Source organism: Chroicocephalus ridibundus, chromosome 18 (assembly GCF_963924245.1).
Source record: "Chroicocephalus ridibundus chromosome 18, bChrRid1.1, whole genome shotgun sequence".
In the NCBI taxonomy this organism is placed as follows: domain Eukaryota; kingdom Metazoa; phylum Chordata; class Aves; order Charadriiformes; family Laridae; genus Chroicocephalus; species Chroicocephalus ridibundus.
The window spans coordinates 2,993,228-3,013,725 of NC_086301.1; the positions used below are offsets into that span (position 1 = coordinate 2,993,228).

General features: G+C 48.7%; 1 protein-coding gene across 1 annotated transcript in view; it reads right to left on the reverse strand.

Moving 5' to 3' along the window:
• Positions 1 to 13,781: 13,781 nt before the first annotated feature.
• Positions 13,782 to 20,498, reverse strand: part of LOC134524860 (nectin-1-like) — a 69,257-nt gene continuing 62,540 nt past the window's right edge. The window contains exon 6 of the mRNA XM_063355085.1: positions 13,782 to 20,276. Coding sequence (XP_063211155.1) covers positions 19,735 to 20,276 — 542 coding nt within the window. The 3' untranslated portion in view covers positions 13,782 to 19,734. The remainder of the gene's footprint in view (positions 20,277 to 20,498) is intronic.

Below are 20,498 nucleotides of genomic sequence, written 5' to 3' on the forward strand. Positions count from 1 at the left end.
GGGGTACATATAGGGCACTGGGTAAAGATAGTAAGGGGATGAGGAGAGGGAAAAAATGGAGGAGCACAAGGAGAAATGTTTTGCGGTGTCTATCAGAGTACTTCCTTCTTGCCAAGCTTTCAAGACTATGGTATGAACATCCCAGTGTTGGTACCCATCCCAGCTGCCTAAGCCAGGGCTGTGTGGCAATGCAGTGTTTCCACAGAATGGCAAGTACCAAACAATGACAAAATCCTACGGCAAGAAGCCCCGTCCCTCCATGTGCAGGTCTCTTTCTTGAGGACGTGCTGAGCCATCCTGCAAAAGAATTGGTCACATCTTTGCAGGAGTTCAGCTAGGAAGCTGTGAAAGGCAACAGGGGTAATTGCTGACAATAAGAGGAAACACCATGAGACAAGGAAGATAAATGAGAGAGGAAGGTTCTGAGAGAGCAAGAAAGTGCAGAGGAGAGGAGAAGAAAATGGGAAGAGGTAGAGAGAGACCTTCCTTTCTGCTGACTCTTCACTCTTCTTCCCCCCCCCTTTTTTTTTCCTCCTTTTTTTAAACCTTCTTTTGTCTGAGCCCTCAGCTGTTTATTTCCTCAGTCTTCCCTTCTTGGGGAAGAGCTATGGCTAGTACTGTTTGCAGGGCTCACCTGCTACCCAACCTATTTCCTTCCCTCCTCTGTGTGCATTGCCTCTTTAACAGGTAAAGTCCAAGGCACCAACAGGGCTTTTCTGGAGGGCAGGATGGCTGCAAGAGGAGGTGTTGTAAGTCAAACAGGAGGGCACCAGGAAAGCCTCAGGAGATAAGAACTGGCAGATGAGGATTCAGTTACATTGACAGGGCTTCTGGGCTGCCCTAAGAAGATGTTTGCAAGGCTTGTGAACCAGGATCAGAATAAATTGGCAGGACAGCTCAGGGGCTTCCAGACTGGAGTGGGAAAAGGCTTTGCCAATTAAGAATGCAAAACCCCTTGCTCTGTGTCACGCTTGAATAATTTAAAACTCTCCAAAAAGTTTGTGTGAAGCAGTTGGCAGTGAGGCAGGTACCAGAGAACCCAAAGGGGCTGAACGAACAGCTCGGCCTTATCTGGATGTCTAAGGGCTGCTGGGAACTCTTCATTCCTGCTGGAAATGGAATTAATTCACAGTATTACAATTAAGGAGAAAAGAAGGACACCCCACCCCCAGTCTCTTTCAGAGCAGTTTTTTTCATTACATTGTTCTCCCATGGCTCTTCTAGAGATGGAAGCAGACAGAGTCAGAAAAGTGGTTATCTAGCCATAAAGCATCCTTCCCAGTCACCTACTGGCGTGTGTCTCCGGGTTTCCAAAAGTAACCGGTAAGAGATGAAGATCTTTATACCAACTATATCAATTAAAACATTTTTTGAGGTGCTGATACTAGTGCATTCACCAGTCCCAATGCTCAGTTAAATCACATCCAGCAGTCCAATGCTGTCAGTTGTTCACATCTCCCAAACAAGCGAAGAATGTCCATCCTGGAGAGGTGCATCAGCCACAATCACAGTGCACAACTGATGCATATTTTCACACCACCGGCTATGAAAAAAACCCTTGTCCAAACAGGCGCAGGGCTGATGGCTCCATCTGTAGGGACAGAGCAGTGGTCAGATGTGCTGCAGCCAGCCGTGGGAGCATTTCAAAGTGGAGAGACCAATGGACAGAGCTGTCCGCACGTGCTGTGCCCATGGGCTGAAACAGTGCAGCTGCAGAGTGCAATAGGAAATAATAATAGAGGAACAATGAAGGCTTTGGAGAACCAGCTTGCAGGAGAGCAAGAGAGATGTTCCCAAAGGGATCTTGAAGTGAGGCAAAGATGGATAAACTGGAAAGCTTCCAGAGAAGGGTATGCCAGAGCAGAGGAAATGACTCACTTGCTCTTGGTATGGGAGGAGTGATGTGAAGGACTGAGAAAGGAAGGAAGAGACAGTGTCTATCACACTTTTGGAATTAGGGTCTCTTCCCTTAAAGCTACTTGTGTGGCTGGGACATTTGCATCATGAAGCAGCCTGGTTATTCTTGTGATCAAGACTTGAGAGCAGGATAAGTCGCATCCCCACCAAGGGTATGTGACTTCCTGGGGTTGACTTTTTATGTAAAACTGTGATCAGCCAGACAATTCTGCCCTTGCTGCAGTATATGCCCAGTGACATCCAGCCTGAGCAGGTGGGGAGCAGCAGGTCTGTGGAATGGGGTCCTGCACAAGTTGCAGAGACAGCTGTGGGGTGGGACAGAGGTGCTGGCAGGCAGGAAGTCTTCATTTAGATGAGAGGGCTGGGTCTCATACCAGTACTGTCGTCTTTTTATCCTGACTGTCTGCCATGTATTCAGCTGCCCTGGGGAGAGCCTGAGCCCCATCTAATTGCTGATGCATCCCCCAGGTAAATCTGGAAGCCGAGTCAGTCTCTGGGCCCAGTTCCCTGAAGCTCGGAGCGAAGCTAGTTCGCTCAAAGACAGTTGCACACTCTTCTTCTGTCTTTGCCTTCTAACTTGAACTTGATCCCTCAGTGCTTTGTAGAAAACCAGCATAACAACATACAACACCTCTGATAAGCCATTTGCTCAAAGATCTGCCTTCATCTGGAACCAGTTGGAAAGTAGGGTTCCCTTTCCATTTATCACTTCCCGACACAGAACAAATTCCTGTGTATTTCATGGCTGGCTAGCCAAGGCACTCAGCAATGTGCTACCTTGCTGACACATTGCAAATCAATGGGAAGGAATCGTGATTCTTCTCCTTTCCTTATGCTAGGAGCTTTGAAGCTGTTCTAGCTGCCAGCCTTGCTAGAGTTAATGTTAGCTTGGTGCTCAGTTGCATCCCTGCTCACAGGCATATACAGCCTGCGTGTCTAAAGCAGCCTGTCCCAGTAGAGTGCCAGCTCAAAGTAAGCCTGTCTGTGACCTGGATTGCCAACCCTGATCCAGTGGTAGGAGTTAGCACTTGCTGGACTCTTTCTGCCTACTGAACCTTTGAGCAAGACAATGAGATCAGATGATGCATATTTATAATACACCCCACCTGACACATTCCATGGAGCCTGAAACACTGCAAGTTCACAGAGCTAAATTAAACTGAATTGAAAAGCTTGGCAGAACAAATACATCTCCAGTTTGGTTTTAAAGACAAAAGCAGGATTGGCTAATTTGAGATACCCTCCAATAGCATACACGCCTCCCGGCACAAGCTGGTTCAGAGCCTCATGAGGCCTTGTGTTTGCAAAGGGTTAATGAAATGCTGTTCCCAGGAGAGCCAGAGATGTGAGCTGGCAGAGCTGATGGGCCAAAGGGTAGGATAAACACCAGGGCTTGCAAGTCACTGGGGATTTTAAAGGGATCTTAAGTCTGAGGGAGCAGAGGTGGGGTAGGTTTCTCCCGGGGGGAGTTCACTCCACTGTGTATAGTAAGTGAATCCCTTGCAGGGACAGCCAAGCATCCAGAGGATAAAAGGGATTAAGAAGGGAAAGGCACTGCTTGGAAAGCTGGACCAGTGGTGCTGGACCATTAGAGTGTGAGTCTGAAGTGCCATTCTGCCCCCTCAGCTGCAGCATTTTATTCATCTATCAGAGCTAGGTCCGAAACCTTCATGCCCCTTCCTTTTGTCCTGGCCTGGAAAGGCAAGGAGGAGGGGAACACAACATCTCGGTCTCTTCCCACCTAAACCCCACTCAGACAGACCTTGCTCCAGCTCAGATCCTTGCCTGACTGCAGGTGGAGGTGACCAGGCTGCAAGAAACACTTATGAAAGCACTTCACAGTGAGGAGAATCTGTCCCTGTGTGAGCACAAATCAATGTTCAATGGTCAATTTGTGATTTGCAGCACCGCTTAACCTCTGCAGTATCCAGAACCAACTCTGTTATCAAGTGCTGTTCATCTGGTGACACATGGTGAGAGAAAGAGGGGGAGTTAGACTTCAGCATCGGGAAAAGGAGCAATTTGGTTAGCAAAGTGATTTCTGAGGAGAAGGAGTATCTGGGCTTCATTAGGTGACAAAAGCATAGCAAGACCAGAGCTGATCCAGCAGCCCTCCCCATCCCTGCCTCCCAGAGGGCCCTCCAGCTACAGAAAGAGCCCAGGACCTCTCTTGCTTCTGGTTTTATGTCACCTCAGGAGCTGGAGATGCAGCCAGCCAAACAAAGGTTAAACACCAAAATGAAGGCAGAGCTGCTCTTCTGCCACGCCTCTATGCCCTGATATAAGTCAGAAGGAATTTTAAAAGCCGTCACAGCCTTTCCCACCAGGGCGTTTGTTGATGTAACTCTCATTTACACGATTAGCTGCCACACGTGTGAGTGCCAAGCTGTGGCTGCGAGCCTGACGCTGCCGCCGCGCAGGGCTTCAGCCTCATTCCCCTGGAAATCCTCCGCCGCCCAGGCTGGGTGCGCAGGGCCCCGGCGAGGCGGCGGGCTCGCCTCCCACTCGGGGCTGCTCCGCTTGCTGCTGCACCTCCCTGCATCTGGTCCAAGCAAACAGGCGCTGGGAGCGTCTTGGTTGTATTTTATGTTTTGAGTGCGGCCAAAAGCCAGTGTCGCCAAGGGTGGTTAAACAAACAAATGCTCCTGACTGCTCTCTGCATTTTCCTTCCTCTCCCTCCCATCAAAGAGAAGCCCTCACGACTGCCAAGCCCCTCTATGAGTGACCTGATATATCCCCTCTCTGATTCCTCTCTGCTGAGGACCAGATGACTGGGTATCCCCTGGGTCCTGAGTGCATTTGGAGCATGGGTATTCCACTGTCTAGGTGCTAATCATAACATCCCTTTAAGATCCCTGCCCACTTTGCTTTCCTCTGTAATTTTTACCAGCCCAGCTGGCACTTTGCAGACCACTTGCCTGTCTCTGATGAGGTTTTGGGAGAGCCTGGCAGTGTGGTGTGCAGGTCCAGCTGTCCCCGGGGTGCCTGCTTTGAAGAGGATGCCCAACTGCAAGTGGACACATGGACGTGCTTGATATTAGTGGAGATTTCACGCACGTTCCAGCAAAGGCAGTTGCTCTGCCATTCACCAAGGGTGGAGGCATCTCAGCTCTCTCCAGTAATGACCAGCTTTCTCCCTTTGCTCTCCTGCATGGGAAGCAGCAGAGAGTCATCCTTGGTTAAGCAGCATCTGGTTAAGTAGCTGCTGGCTGCAAAAGCATGTCTGGAATGCAGCTTTAACCCCTGGTGACCTTCCCTAGCAATGCTTTCTAGTGGCCACTAACAAGGATGAGGTTTGGATAACAGGAACAGTGTGTTAACCCCATGGGATCCAGCGGAGATGAGGACTGAGTTCTGCAGAGTAGCTGTTGTAGTGGAACCTTCCCTGCAGATACCTTTTGCTGGGCTGGTTTTTCTTCCGCTCCTGGAGTAAAGTGTAGCAGTTGTTACACAGCACCTGGAAACGTGGTTTGACAGCTTAGGAAGGAAGCCTTTTCTCTGTGTGAGGAGACAGAGCTTAGCAAAGTCATTACTGTGCAACAGAAAGAGCCAGTTGTTGAGAGGATACAGCAGCAAGCAGTTGTTTGCAGCAGTGTCCGTCCATAGAAATGGTGTCCCTCTGTATGTGCACACACACTACATCCCTGCACTTTACACTCAGCCAAGAAAAGTCTGCGTTAACTCCAGATTCTGGGATGTCCCTGTCTCTCTGTGTCACTCAGTGGCTCTAGCAAAGAGGGGCCAGACATGACCTTGTTGTCTGTAACCCATCTATCCAAATTCAGCACAAACCTCACCCTGCCCTGTCTCCACACCACTTGGCCAACTCCACAGACGCCCCTGCCTTCCCAGAGCCAGGGGCTTCACAGTTCAATGCAGCTGTATGGAGAGTGCTGCAGCCTGTTTTGGGGAGAAGATGGGCCCTGGAGAAGACCGGAAATGTTATCTGATGTTTCCTCTGCCTCCCAGCCCTTAATTTTAGTTCTGCTTCATTTCCTTGCAGCTCAGCAGAGTAATGAACAATCAAATCTCTTTGGTAATTTATTTCTTCTGCTGTACAGTTTCGAGGAGGTGATGACACTTGAAATTGCCTCTCCTGGAGGGCTGAAGGGGCCAGATTCCGAGCCCCATTACACCAGAGTGTGTCTCTCTTGATCTTAGCAGCCTGCTCTAGCTGCCCAGAGCACAGTGTGGTCCCAAATCCATGTTTAGCTAGAGATACAGCCTTGCTCCCTTGATGAGTCCATTAAGGTCATGCTATTACAGGCAGCCACCAGATGAGTTCTGTCAGATAGAAGGTACAGGGAGTGCAGCTCAGACTCTTATCATTTGTGTTAATAGAGTTAATTTGCTCAACAATCTTCGGCAGCACTTGTAGGAATGTCTCGCTCTGCTTGGCCATGTGCCCTGGGCTGTATTTGTCTCCTGTTGCCTCCGGGGTGCTTACAGCACAGGGCAGCTATATCTTGGATGTGCCCAAAGGATGAGATCAGCTCTCTGTTTACATCTATGCAGAGAGACTCCTGCAACTTAGGTGCAGACACAGGGTATGTATGTCAGGGTGAGGAGGAACTGCTCTGTTTCTCTGTCGTCTGGCCAAAAGTACATGAACGGTTATGCAAATGGAAAGGTGAACAGGGCTATGGTTCTCTTATCTCCCCTGGTAACCTGCACACTGACCTACTCGGGGGCACGCGGCCAGCAGACAGCTGCAGCAGCAAGGAGGGCTCGAGGCTGCTCTGCCTTTTCACATCTCCCCTTCCCTTCTCTCCTCTCCTACAGCTTCCCAAATACCCTGGGGACCTGCTGCAGACCAGACAAAAGAATGACTCTTCAGCCTCCTGGAACACAGAGGGAGCTGCCAGCTGTTATGGAGTGATGTGCGAGAATGAAGCTGTTGGATGCTCGTGTGGCTCTGACCTGGACTCTAGTACCGCTGCCTCCTCTCCTGCTTGTCCCACGCATCTTCCTGACAGACAGCACTGAGGGCGAGATCCGCTTCTCCCAAGGCAGGGAGTCACTGTGCCTGCACTGACTTAGTGAAAGCAGCTGCAGCACATCCCCAGCTGCCCCTATTCAGTCCTGCTCTGGGAGAGGGACAATGATGCAGAAGGCAAGACTTTATGCTCCTGAGCCTTTTCCTGATTTCTCACAATGAAAGACTCCTAACACACCTTGCCTCCTAACTTCTCTAACATCTTGCAAGCTCTGCAAGACAATCTCTGCCTTAGCATGTAACCAGCAATATTTAACCATGTAACCTTACTCAGCTGGGTGTTTGTTAGCTTGCACACGGGGAGCTTCCCCCATCTCCAATATAGATCAAACGGAAAAGCTGGAAAGAGAAAGATCAGTCAGTATGAAAGAGAAGCTGTGAAGGACAGGTGATTGATACAAAAGCTAGGGTTACCCTGGGGAATACAACAGGAATAAACAAAAGCTCTGCAGTGCTCTATAAGCACTTTAGCAGATGGATATGGTCAAGAGTGCAGTAATGATTCAGAAAAGGCACAAGATTTGAATAACTATTCATGATCTGTCTCTGGAGACCAACAGGCATTTGTTTGTGGCTTCTGAGACGACAAAATGATTTCCGTGTGTTTGAGGTTTACAAGACCGAGGATCTTGCTGGACACCATCTCCTTGGATGCTCCACTTATTATAAGCAAACAGATAGGTTGAAGGACTTAGCTGAGGAGATCCTTAACTCACTGCTGTTAGTTTTTTACTATTTGTTGAAATAGTTAACAGAAAGTTATATTCTAGCAGACTGGAAGAGGACACAGAGAATGACTTGAATACTGTAGGGTGATTTGCTAGCACCAAAGAAAAAGCTAACACAGGTTCCAGCTAATGAAGAATTAAAAGGCAGGAATGTAATTGATGCCAGTCTACGTGGTTCGTGGGAAACGGGTCTTGTCAGTCAAACACAGTGTCATTTTTTGCCTACTAAACCAGTCATCTCATCAAAGTAAGTGTAGAGATGGAATAGAAAATAGATTAAGAATGGCTAACAGGTCTCAGAAGGAGTTGTCAAGAGGGAATCACTGTCAGCGGGCACATTTCTACAGAGTCCACAAGGACGGGCGGTGGGCCTGGGTGGGCCTGACACTACTCAGTGCTTTCATAAGACATGTGGAAGCAATGACCACCTCAGCACCTTAGCAACCCCTGGATGACCCAGAGGTCAGTGGCTTTGTAAAGCAGCCCATTAAGAGACTTAGGACATTGTAATTCAGCCATTGAAATGCTCTCTATCCCTGCTGAAGCACCTGTATTTTTGAAAGGAAGAGGACCCAGAAGGCAAGAATGCAGAAGATGCCCGAGTATAGCTTTTCGGTAAGTCTATTGAAGCTGGATTTTAAAGGATGTTCCTTAACACCTCCCTGGCAAGAAAGAAATTGGTGCCAACCTGCAGCAGAGGAACAGGGGAACAAGCAAGGGCTGGGAGTTGAACAGAGTCCCAGAGGCTGCCAGAGCTGATCGGTCACGAGGTCATTCTGCAACCCACGGACAAGCCGTCCCCATCTGTACATCTCTTTCTCCCCACCCTAATCCCCTGCCGTCTGTCAGCCTTTTTGGCTCAGCACTCAGCTGAATGCTGAGAGAGAGGAGGTGACCCCCTCTCTGACACAATTAAGGTTGTGGGCATTAAGGAAAGAGCATGCTAGGGAGGGGAAAGGGGTGTCAGAGCCTGTCTGGAGGGTGCAGAGCTGCCTGTGCACATTACTCCATGCGGGGATGGGCTCCACACATCCTCCTCTTCAGCTCCCCATATTCTGTTACTCAGGTAACACTTTCAAGGCAGGTCCTCCAAGCAAATTTTTAGGTCAGTTATAATTGGGAAACCTTGCATGAAGCTATAAAACATCAGTTAATATGCTGGAACTATCTAGTTAAATGCCAATTACAAAACCCCATAAGCTCCTCAACTCAAATATATTAATAACATAATTAAACATTTATAGCTTATGCAAATTAAAAGTTAAGTTAATCGGACATCAATGAAACCCCAGGAAGTGACCATTTAAGTAACTAATTATGATTCCTTCCTATTATAAAGCCCCCATGCCATTATTTCTGGACTGCTCTGCAGTGTTTACTGGAGCCATTCAGACTTGGCATTCCCACTCTGATATCTATTCATAATCCCAGACAGCTGCAGCATTCATCTCAGCAGCCATGGGCCTTGCACAGCTGGCAGCAGCTGGACTGGGTGCCCCTCCTACTTGTTGCTCCTTCTCTTGCCTCTTCCTTGGCTAAGCTACTAGGAAGGACACAGCCAGAATTAAGTCTCCTCCAGCTTCTGCAGGTTCAGGGTGGGCACAGGAAGGGGTGTGCGCCAGACCCACGGAAAGGCACTTGCTGGGGATGGTGACAGCAAGTGTGTTTGTATATGTCCCATAGGCATAAATGTGCTCCGATAAGCAAGATAAGGATTTAGCTCTCACAAGTCCATCCCTGAGCCTCCTCCCTGGTTTCCTGCACACCTATGCTGAAGTCATTTCACTTCTCTGCATCACCCCCCCGGTTAAGGGCACTCTTTTGCACACTGGGGAAACGATGGACCTCGGGGAATGAGTGTTTCACGATGGGATCAGCTCCTTGGGTGAACAAAACTGTGTGCCAGCGGGAAGCTACAGTTCATTATTATTGTAAAGCGGTAATTGAAAGGGCTGGAAGCTGCAGCAGGACAATGAGATGAGGCCAGGAGATGGGAAATGAAGCATTTTTCTCCTTGAGGGATGGAGACATTTTCCCTGGCGAGCAGAGCCTGTGCAGCCAGGGCCATACAGATGGACTCCTTCCCTCCAAGCGACAGGCAATCAGTTAAACCTGACAGGTGTGAAGATGGCAATTTTCTTTTCAAAACTGTGAGATAAACAGGCTGGCAGGAGTTTGAGAGGAACAGAGCGATAAGGGAGAAATGGAAACATTCAGGTACCCTCTCTCCATGGGGGTAGCGGTGGCTCACCAGCAGATGGGTGGAGGAAAGAGTTTGCTTTGCAAAGCCCCAGATATACCAGGAACTCAGGTGCTAGGCTAGAAAAAGGCTTGACAACTAGACACTAATGAGAAAGAGAAACCCCTTCCCCTCACGGCTCCTCAAAGGGTGCTCCCTTTGATCTCTTAAGATCTGATCCGTATTCACCTCCTGGGATTTAGCCAGCACTGAACTGTTCCTCCTGAGATCACCAGTGAATTACAGGACAGTGTTTTCTGGAAAGGGGCAGAAAAACCATGTAGTATCTCTTTGCACGCAAACCGTTTTCTTCCCCAAATTCCACACAGTTCAGACAAAACCCTCTGCCTGTTTCCTGTGAGGGTCTGGGTTTGGTTCAGCAGCTGTGAAATGTGCAGGTGAGGGAGTGTCCCTAACTCACCTTGTGCTGGGCTTGGTTAGATGAGGCCACAGCATTCACCTCAACTGCTGAGGCTAAGGGAGGAACTCCAATGGCTGCTATCCATAAATTATTACCTTCCGATAACTGAGCCCCTGGAGGGTGATACAGCATTTGTAACCTACATTTTAATCACATACACATTTATCTTGCTGTGCCCCTGCTTTGTCAGCACAGCCATGCCTGACTTCCCGATTTCTGCTAGCTAGTATGTAAAATTCTAGGAGTGCAACACACATCCGGGGTTTATTTTTTACAGGCTGATCCTTGTTCTGCAAATACTGTATAAGAGAGAGCCTGCATCTAAAGATGTCTGGGAAGGCTGTGAAATGCCTTGTTTGGAGGAGGAGTGAACCAGCCCCCCTCGCCTTCTGGCAGGCACCACTGAGGGCATTTGAGGCTCAACAGCACTTCTCGGTGTCACAGGTCCCCCATCTGGAATACATTTGCATAAAGCAATTTCCTCTAACAAATATATTCATACAAATCAAGTTTGCAAATAATCTGAAACCATGAAAAAAATTAATCAAACATATTTGTTACTACAAGTAATTCACACAGCAGTGTTCTAAACCGGCAAGTTTCTCTCAGTTCAATTTTTCCAGCACTAGCTCTAGGAGACTTAGTGGTATGTGTGACCGTGAGTGCTCTGACTTGAACTTGAGCACAGATTACTTTTACCTTGCAATGAATTTTGGATTGAGAGTCACATATTTCTGCACTGATGCTCTGTGACCTGACCCGTCTCCAGTGTGCCTTGAGCTCCCACCCCTTCATAGTCAGCCTGCCCTGCCTTATTCCTCTGTCTGTTGGAGCCCTTTGGCTCTCGTGCTTCCAGTTTTGAGTCTGTCATGAATGTGGATCCCTGGGACATCCACCTGGTTTTGAGTGTTGTGCAAGGCATTAATCCCAGCATGGGAGGGACATCTCCTTCCCAGGTGCCTGTGCCCAGGGATATCAGGCAGGTTGCCTGGTAATTCCCTGACTACACTGGAGTATATCTCACTCTTGCTCACTGCAAATCCCATCCTTAGGCTGTGTTCATTTGTGGGGGTGGAAATAAGTGTAACTCCATTACAGTCGGAAAAGTTGCATGTGCTCGCACCAACTGGGAACCTGGCTCTGTGTCTTCATCATGGACATTTCAGCCCTGAACTCCACGTACATCTCCCAGTTCCAAGGAGGTAAATCTCATGGCGTTTGCTCTGGTCTAGGCTGGCTCTCTGCTGCTGGACCATGCTCAGCAGTGGGGTACGGCCTAAGAGCAAACATGAGCCTCTTGTTCATCTCCTCCTGCCCTGGTCCAGCTCCTCCTCTGGCTCTCTGCTGGCACCTCTGCTGATCATCAGGACTCTGAAGTTGCTTTTGGGGCCAGCAGCACTCGCTTGCAGAGACGTGGCTTTGAGAAGAGATCCAAGCCACGCTGCCATTTTTCCATGGGCTACATGCATTGCTGGCATTCTCGCCCTCAACGTGTTTCTGTTTTGTTCCAGAGAAACACAATACTTGAGGGCACTGCATGGGAGTCAGCTCCCGCTGTGTTCAGCTCTCTGCAACCTGAGCTGCTGAGAAGAGGCCCCATGTGATGGGTTTTATCCATCATCGCTTAACTGTAAGACATGGCCTGGGAAATCAGCGCAGCATTTCCCAGGGGCTCATCCCAGCAGGACATGGGCAAAGATGTCTTATCCTTCTTTACATCTTAGACCCCCATCCCAGCTCCCCGGTGCTCCCTTTCTTTCTCCCCTTTCTCTCCCCACCCCCAAACTTGGCTGATGTGACTGAGCCAGCTGCTGGGGATCCAGTTCTGTAGGAGGCTGCCCCTCCGCATCGCTGTCACGGTCTCTTCTAGGGCTACTGGCCTGAACGGCTGAAGCTGAAGCAAAGCTACGCTTCCAACATCTGTCATTACTAAGAGGAGCTGGCAGAAAGGGGAAGATGAGAAGAGTGAAATATATGGACATATAGATACAGCCTGGATAGTGGTCACAGCTCCCTTTGCCATGTTGGAGTCTTGATAACAAAACCGTTACCAGCTTTTCCTCCCTTTACATCTGAGAAAAGCCCCCCTCCAGGCTCTTTAACCCCTTCCAAAGTGAGATGCCCTGCACACTCCTTTTCTTGCAGAATGACTGAGAACTGGCTCCATTAGTGGCTTGTGGTTTGGAGGGAGCCTGTCTGCCAAGCAGCACACAATGCATTGATCATCAAGCCTGGTATCAAAGAGCCTCCCACTGCTCTGGTGCATGCTCCACGCCTGCTTTGCTGCTGACAGGGAATTAACAGTCTGCACCAAACCTCTCCTTTCCAGCCTAATCCTGAACACTTCCCCCTCCATCCAGCTCATGTCCTCACACTGGAGAACAGTTGAAGTTCAGATTTAGGTCAGGACCCCTCTCGCTCTCACTCTGTGATGAGGAGTGCTGGATTTTAGTTCAGATCTCCATCAGATCACCCACATGCTGAAGTTGGGTGCAAAAATCCCTTCCCAGAGAGTATTCCGGTCTCTAGCCCAGAGTCATGGCAAAGTGCCTGTTGATACCAGTGCAAGGAAGAGCATGCACATTTTCTCTGTTCTCTTTCTTGCCCTGTCTCTCCCTCCCTTGCAAAATCAGAATTGTCTTGATCTTTGGGAACAAGACTTTCTTTGTAGCTGGAGGAAAGGCAAACTGTTCTTCCCAATGCAGAGATCAGTAATGGAGATGCAGGGATGCAGTTTCACTGATCTTGCCTCCCAATGGACCCTTAGCATCCCTACCGCATTTAGAAGTTTTTGATGCACAATCGTCACGGCAGCCACGCGTTGCACTATAGGAGCATCCTACTGTGTCAAATCAAAGGTTGGCCCAGCCCAGGCTGGCCCTGACAACAGCTAATTACACATGTCTAGAGAAAATATAAGAAGAGAGCAAGCGTGCATTGACTTTTCCAATAGCCTGTCCCATCTGCTATGGCTAACAGCAACTTAAGAACTTCCTGAGCTAGAGACAGTGTCATAATTTTTAATAGCTTTTGATGGATTTTTCTTCCCTAGGTTTTTCTAGCCAGTTTTTTAGCTCAGGTTAACTTTTGGCATCAGCAGCATTCTTTGACAAGGAATTTCACTGTTTACATCGATAAGGAGAAACACTCCCACCTCCTTTTGTCTATCTTGAATCCGCTGTCCAAGAATTTCACACAATACCACCTATGTCAGTGGCAAAACCAGTCATTCCCTGTCCACCTTCTCCAGGCCACTTGCTGTTTTGCAGATCTCTTAACCCTTAGCCTTCAGCCTTCATCTGCAAGCAACTCCATTACAAAATACTGCATATCATGGGAACAGACCTAGGTCATTGGAAAGCATGTGCCATTTCTGCTACCGTGACTCCCCTTACAGCTACCAGTCACAGGCTGCAGAACGACGCAGTCACAGATGCACAAAAAGAGGGAGAATGTCTCTTTTTTTAAAACTCTTTATTTATAAAAAAGTACATTTTTTTTTCCACAGCTGAGCCACTATTGGTTTTTATACAAGTAAAAGGAGGGGTGATGCAACACCCCACCCACACAAATTATAACCATGAAAATGCCCCCCTGGACCCCAAACAAACAAATTACAAAGGATGGAAAACAAAAAACCAAAAAAATCATAAAAGTCCATTACATTATTATTATTTTTATTTTTTATTTTTTACAAAAGCACTTACAACACAGATTACAAAAAAAAAAAAAGTGGGGTTGGGGTTGTTTGTCTGTCTGTAGTCTTTATTCCACAATGATTATTACAGCAAGAGGAAGAAGAAAAAGAGAGATAAAATCACTGGAGTTAAGGAATCACATTTAAAAAAAAGAAAGGCAAAAGAAAAGAAAAACCAGATCCTCAGTGAGAGTACCTCCACCAATACCAATTTATGCTAGCGGAGGATCTGACTCCATATGCTTGGTATGTTCACCCCCAGGTAAATAACATATGGAAAATCACACCGGTCTGAAGTACAAACTCACCCCCTCTCTAAGGCTTGGGTTTGCTTCCTTTGCTGGTGGACTGAATCCTCCCCTTCACCCCGCTGCAGAAGGCAGCACCCCCTGCTCCTCACACCCTCCCCTGCCCCAAGGCTTCCCCTGCCTCCCTCAAGAAGTTGCTCAAATTGGCAGCAAATTGCATCAAGTACGAAGGGGAGGGGAAGAGGGGTTGAAACTGCAGGCGAGAGGAGGGCAAAGTGCTATTGTAAGCCCCACAGAACAAAGAAGCGGCATCAGTGCACAGGATGCTGGCAGCATCTCTGCTCCCCACCAGGGACCACTGCCCACATCCCAGCAGAGCTAACACAGACCCGAAAACTTCAGTGCTACGGCAGGAGTGGTTGTGAGCATGGGAACCTTACAGTGAATTTTAACCTGCTGGGAAAGGGCTCCAACCTGCCCCACTGCTATTCCTCTTAGACCAAAATGGGCCTGGGACCCCCAACCCCAATTTCCATGATACGAAAGCTCTGAGCTTTGTGCAGCCTGCAGGTGTGACACATGGCAATGGGGTCTTCCCCTTGCTCATTGAGCATAACGACTGGTGCCTGAAACTCAAAAATCTGTGTGTGTGTGTGTGCTTGTGTGTGGGAAAGAAAAACAGCAAAGGAGAGCAGCAGGCCCCATTCTAATTGCATTCCCTTCTCTAATTGCTTGAAGATCAATCTTTTGAATCTCTCTCTCTCTCTCTAACCCTCAGTGATTTCTGCTGAACAGTTGTGTTTCTTTTTTGACTCAACATCAGGAAAATGGCTCCCTTTGTCCCTTATGTCTTTGCAATCAATTTGGTGCTACCATTTCAGTTTGTTTGATTTTTTTTTTTTTACTAAGAAATCTTCAGGATTTTTTTAATTTTTTTCCCCCTGGCTGAATGAAAATGATTTAACAACAGGGGAAAAAAAACTCTGGTAATTAAATAAAGGAAAATAACATCACTAGGGTGAATTGCAATGAATAACCCTAGCGATAAGCCCCAGCAGGAAAACAGCTGGGGTGTCTTTGTACATAAACTACAGGCTCGTTTTGTGTTGTGACACAGATGTGTCTGCTTCAGTACCACTCCCTGAATACACACATGGAAGGAGTTGGGGGCTTGGCCCAAATTCACCTGCATTTTCTTTGCTGTGATGGTGGTGAGACCCAGTCTGATGTACCACAGGGCTCAGATTGACCTCCTTCTCATCTATCTGTTCAGCTTTCCCATCCATCCACCTTAATCTTGAGGTACAAGTTTTGCCTCAAGTTGCCATCCAGGATCAGGGTTTGGGAAGGGAAAAGCACCACGCTGATATGTCTCTTCGCTGGCAAGAACCCAGCAAAGGGATCTGGACAATGATCCCTTCAAATAGAGGTACGGCAACCAGCCATGCCTCTGAGGCACTTTGCTGGCACCCAGTCCCCAGGCAGTGTGATGGCGCTCCCCAGGCAGAAAGCCAACTCGGGCATAACTAACACGACACACCAGTTCAGGTCCAGCGTAAAACAGGGCATTTCCTGGAGAGCAGCAGCTCCCCAGCACCTGAGGGACCAATGCCATGCCCACAGCAGGGGCTGGGAACTGAGAGAGGATGGGGATGTGCTCCCCAATGACCAGAGGGGGACCTTCATTCCCCTGCAGCACCTCCCAGGAAGCAGGATGCACATGGTCTTCAATTTGGCATCTCTACTGAGCTCACCCTCGCATTCGGGTAGCAACAGGTATCACTTTCTTCCTGATGCCGGTGGAAAACCTGATCTAATTACCTTCAAGGGTCCCCTCAGAGCAATTGAACCCACAGAAGGGAATGATGCTATTACTGGATCAAAATGGCTCTCAGATGAAACATCAATCTGATTTACCCACCACCACCACCACCACTTCTCTTTTCTTCTACCTTGCTATGGATTAATGGCTAATCACTTGGCTAATTACCACCCCAAGAGTCTCTTGGCCAATTAGCTGACCTTGCAAGGGACAGCAAGAAGTGAATCACTGCACAGAGGTGTCATTTCTCTATGGCTGTGGGGATTATTGCATCAATGGAGTAATGCTGAAGGGGCCAAGAATGACAGGAATGCACTACTGAACCTTGAACTTGCAGGGTATCTCACTGCTGTGCCAGCCAATACTGTCTAAGGATCTTCCACTCCAGACTTGCCAAGGTTCTGGAGGAAAAATAACCATTTGACCCCTCTTCTGAACCACATTGATGAGCTAAGTGGCTGAGCTCTTTCCTAGACTTGAGCTAGTGCAGTACTGGGGAGCAGAAAGTGTGATGTAGCAGAAAGGGAAGGGTATATAGGCTCTGGCTTGGAAATAGCACATTGTTCTGCTGCCTCCTTTTCTTTCTGAGTCCCACTGGGTTTTTTTGAGCCCTGATTCAGCCAACTACATGGACACAGTGTGAATGGGCAATGAATAAGCCAAGGTGGCTACATCTCAAAAAATGACACCTCTAAGCACAAGGCTAATAAGTACCAAAGCACATTTCTTAGGTTTCCTTGTTCATATCTCCTGCAAGCCATACCTTAACTCAGGAACACTCGCACTGTTCCATTCTTCCCCAGGCCTATCTGCCCCATCTGCAAGGCTTTGTACCCTTGGTCTTTGGGACACAACTTCACTGTGGGCTAGGGCGACGCAGTGCTGTGGAATCAGTGCAATGTGAATTTGCCGCATCAGATCAGTGGCCCCTGCCTGTGACTGATGCAGAACATGAAAGAATCGCTGCTGGACCCTGCAGATTTTATAAAAGGTTATTTTCTTCCAAATCCATCTCCTCGCAGCATATATCTGTGCTGGGGGAAATTTGCAGAGGAGGGTCTGTGCCACCGATTTCCACTCTGCGCTTGATCGCGGACCACCCAGAGTTTGGTGTTGGAGACGTTGTCACAACCCTCTTTAGAGCCTAGTTGTGAAATTCAGATCTAAAGGGTTATTCACTTGAGAGATGGACTTTGTTGAGCTTTATCTCTGAACCACAAACTATGCAGGATGTGCAGCATATCCCATGTTACATTAAAGCAAGCTGTGGCTAAGGTACAGTGCTCAGCAATGCTGCTGTGTCCTGATCCAGATTACAGGGTTCAGACTTTGGGGAATTAAAGCCCTGCCTATGCTGTTATCCCAAGGCACTGGAGGGAAGTCATTCCCTCTGCAGGTTTACAAAATCCTTAATAATCAGCACCTACTAGTAATCAGAGATATAAAGAGATGTTAGAGATTTCATTTTCTTTACTGGGGGGTTGCTTGGTAGCCGGGTGCTCCTGGTGGCAGTGGACGGACACAGGAAAGCTTAGCTGTGTTATTTTAAGGTTCAGGCCGAGAGATCCCGAGGGAATCGGTGTCTGCCCTGTTTCGAGTGGACATAAAGCAGCCTTCCTGTGGCATATGGCTGTTCTGCCAGAAGCCAGGAAGCAGGGAGGGCTGGCAGGAACAGCAGGAAGATTACAGCGTAACAATCGCATTTCCCACTCCCCAACACCACTAACCCAGTAAGAGCAAGCTACAAACTGTGGATGGCTCAGGCTGAGCTTCACATTGCCTGGACCAAGCACCACACGCTAAACGAAAGCACTGGAGGCTGCCTGGATCAGAGATCTGACCTTGACTCATCTGCGTGGGTCTGACTCTCCACCTTCCCTTTTGTAGCAGGATAACTGCTGGATGCTATGGAACAAAACCCAGCGGGTAAGGCAAGAGGAGAATTAGTCCTGCTATTTTTAGATGTGCATGATAATACAGCTCAGAAAACTGGGGATTTCTTTTCAAACAAAAGATTTATTTATACATCAAATTAAAAAACAAAAACAAAACCAAAAAACAACCCACAAGAAGAAAAATAAGCCCCAACCCAGTAAATCTAATTTGGATATGGTCAGTGTCAGACAGAAGGCCCTGAAAGTCTGGAATCCCATTCATCCACAGAGCAGAGATAGCAGCAATCCAAGCCTCCCCACCACAACGCAGTGGCTCAAGGGAAGGAGGACGAGATCAATACCCCAGGCTCACTCACTCCTGCCCTGTCTACCAAACCTTTGCTTAGAAGAGGAATGTGAGATTGGAAAAGTGACAATCAATACAGACTAAGCAGTATAGCTAAGTGCTGGGGCTGTTGCTAGGATAGTCAGAAAGAAGTGCCCCCATGCTTTGACCCCCCCAAAAAAAGTGTAAACACATGACAATTACGTTTTAGTGGTATAATAAAACTTAGGGGCCTAATCTTGTACTGCAGCCCTCAAAGACACTGGATGGGAGATCTGCCCTGCCAGGCTCTGCAGACCAGAGCTGAAGGCAGTGAGTTTGTGGGAGAAGCAAAGCAGTATTGGTTGGTCCCCTTCCCCAGGCAATGGCAGCAAGGTGTGTGCACGATACACTGCGCACAACCGTTGTGCCAGAGTTAACTGCTCTGTGGCTCGTACTAGCAACAACAACAGCTACAAGAACAAAAAGAGCCAGCATTTCTCAGCCATCACAAGGGAAAAAATGTCAGCAATAAATACTCCTTTTCTTTCTTTTAAAAGAACACTCAAACAAAGACAGAAAATGAAAAGCCAGGAAATAATAAATTGTAGGAGGAAAATGGCAGCTCTGTTTCCCTGCCCTGCTATCAGCCCATGCACCTGGGGTTTGTTCTAGGGCTTTTTGTCCCCCCTCTCTCCTCATTTTCCTTTTACTGAGTCATTAAAAACTGGGAGTGGATCTCCCTGGGCGTGCAGTGGGCAATGGGAACGCTATGCTGACCCCACTGAAAAGAAAGCGATTTAGGAAAAAAAAATCAGTTCACCTGATAATGGCACCTATGTTTCCACTGCCATAAGCTTTCCTGGCCACCGTCCTAGGACAGCTCGCTTGACCCCCTCCCAAAGTTAAAAATAAAACAAAGAAGACAACATACAAACAAATTCCAGTGTTTCAGGGGTGCGGAAATGGGAGGAGGAACCTCGGGGGAGAAGGGCACTCTGAGACATGAAGACACTAAACAGAGTGTAATATACAGGCTGGGCAACAGTCGTTAAAGCAAATAGTAACACCTAAGCCACCGACCAATACAAACACCACAGAAGGGGACAAAAGTCATCCAGAGAAATTAAAAAGCAAAACCAAAACCAAGAAAATAATTACCCAACCTCCCACCTCCCGTACGCCCCAAAAATGATCTGTAAGCAAAGCTGCCCTCCCTCCCCGCTCGCCCCAGCCCGCCCTTCCTGCCAGTGCTGGAAGCGTCCAAAGTCTCTGCCGAGCGCCCAGGGCTGGCCAGGGGCGTGCGAGCGTGTGCGGGGGGGAGCGTGCGTGCAGTGTGTGTGCGAGCGGCCGCGGCACGCTCGGCTCCACTTGGCTCTGCTCGGCAGGGATGCAGGGGGAGTGGGAGGGCATCACTCGTGTGTTCGTGTTTGTGTGTGTGTGTGTGTGTAGCAATGGGGTGCCGAGCTACACGTACCACTCCTTTTTGGAAATAAAAGATCCGTCGTTCTGTGAGACCATGTTCTCCGCTATGTCGAGCTGCTCGGGGTCGTACTGGAAGCCGAGTGTCCTTTCGTCGTAAGGTTCAGGATGCGCCTCCCCCTCGTCTACCGTGAAGTAAGGCCGCTTAGCATCCTCCTCGTATTTGTTGGGGCCACCCAGCTTGCGCTCGCCTCCCGCATCCTCGTCCTCATCTTCGTAGGTGCTGCCGCCCAGCGGGCCTGGCTTCTTCTCGTCATCCGAGTCGTCGGGATACTGGAGGTTCTGGGCCATGGGGGGGTGATGCTGTGGGATGCCGGCCTTGCTGTAGCCATTGCCGTACACGTGCTTCTTTGTGCTGTAGTCACCCTTGAAGGTGTGACGCCGGCGCCGGAGTACCACAAATAGCACCACGGCCACCACCAGGACCAGCGAGACTCCTCCCACTATGCCCCCAATCACCGGTGTGGGGATGTTCGGCTGCACCATGGATTTGCGATCATCAATTGGAGACGGGGTGTAGGGAAATTCTGGGTAGGAAAAGACAGATGGAAGGGGGAACAGTGTCAAACCATGCGGAAACGCGCCCTCCCTCCATGCTTTCATTGCCATTTTTGGGGCGTGGGGGGTGGGAAGATGAGGGTAAGGAACAGGGAAGGGAAAAACCAGGGAAAGGGGAAAAGGGTGCGTCCTCACAGGGGTCAGCGCACAGGAGCTCTGCCTTAGCAAGGGGAATGCAGCGTGCTGTGCCA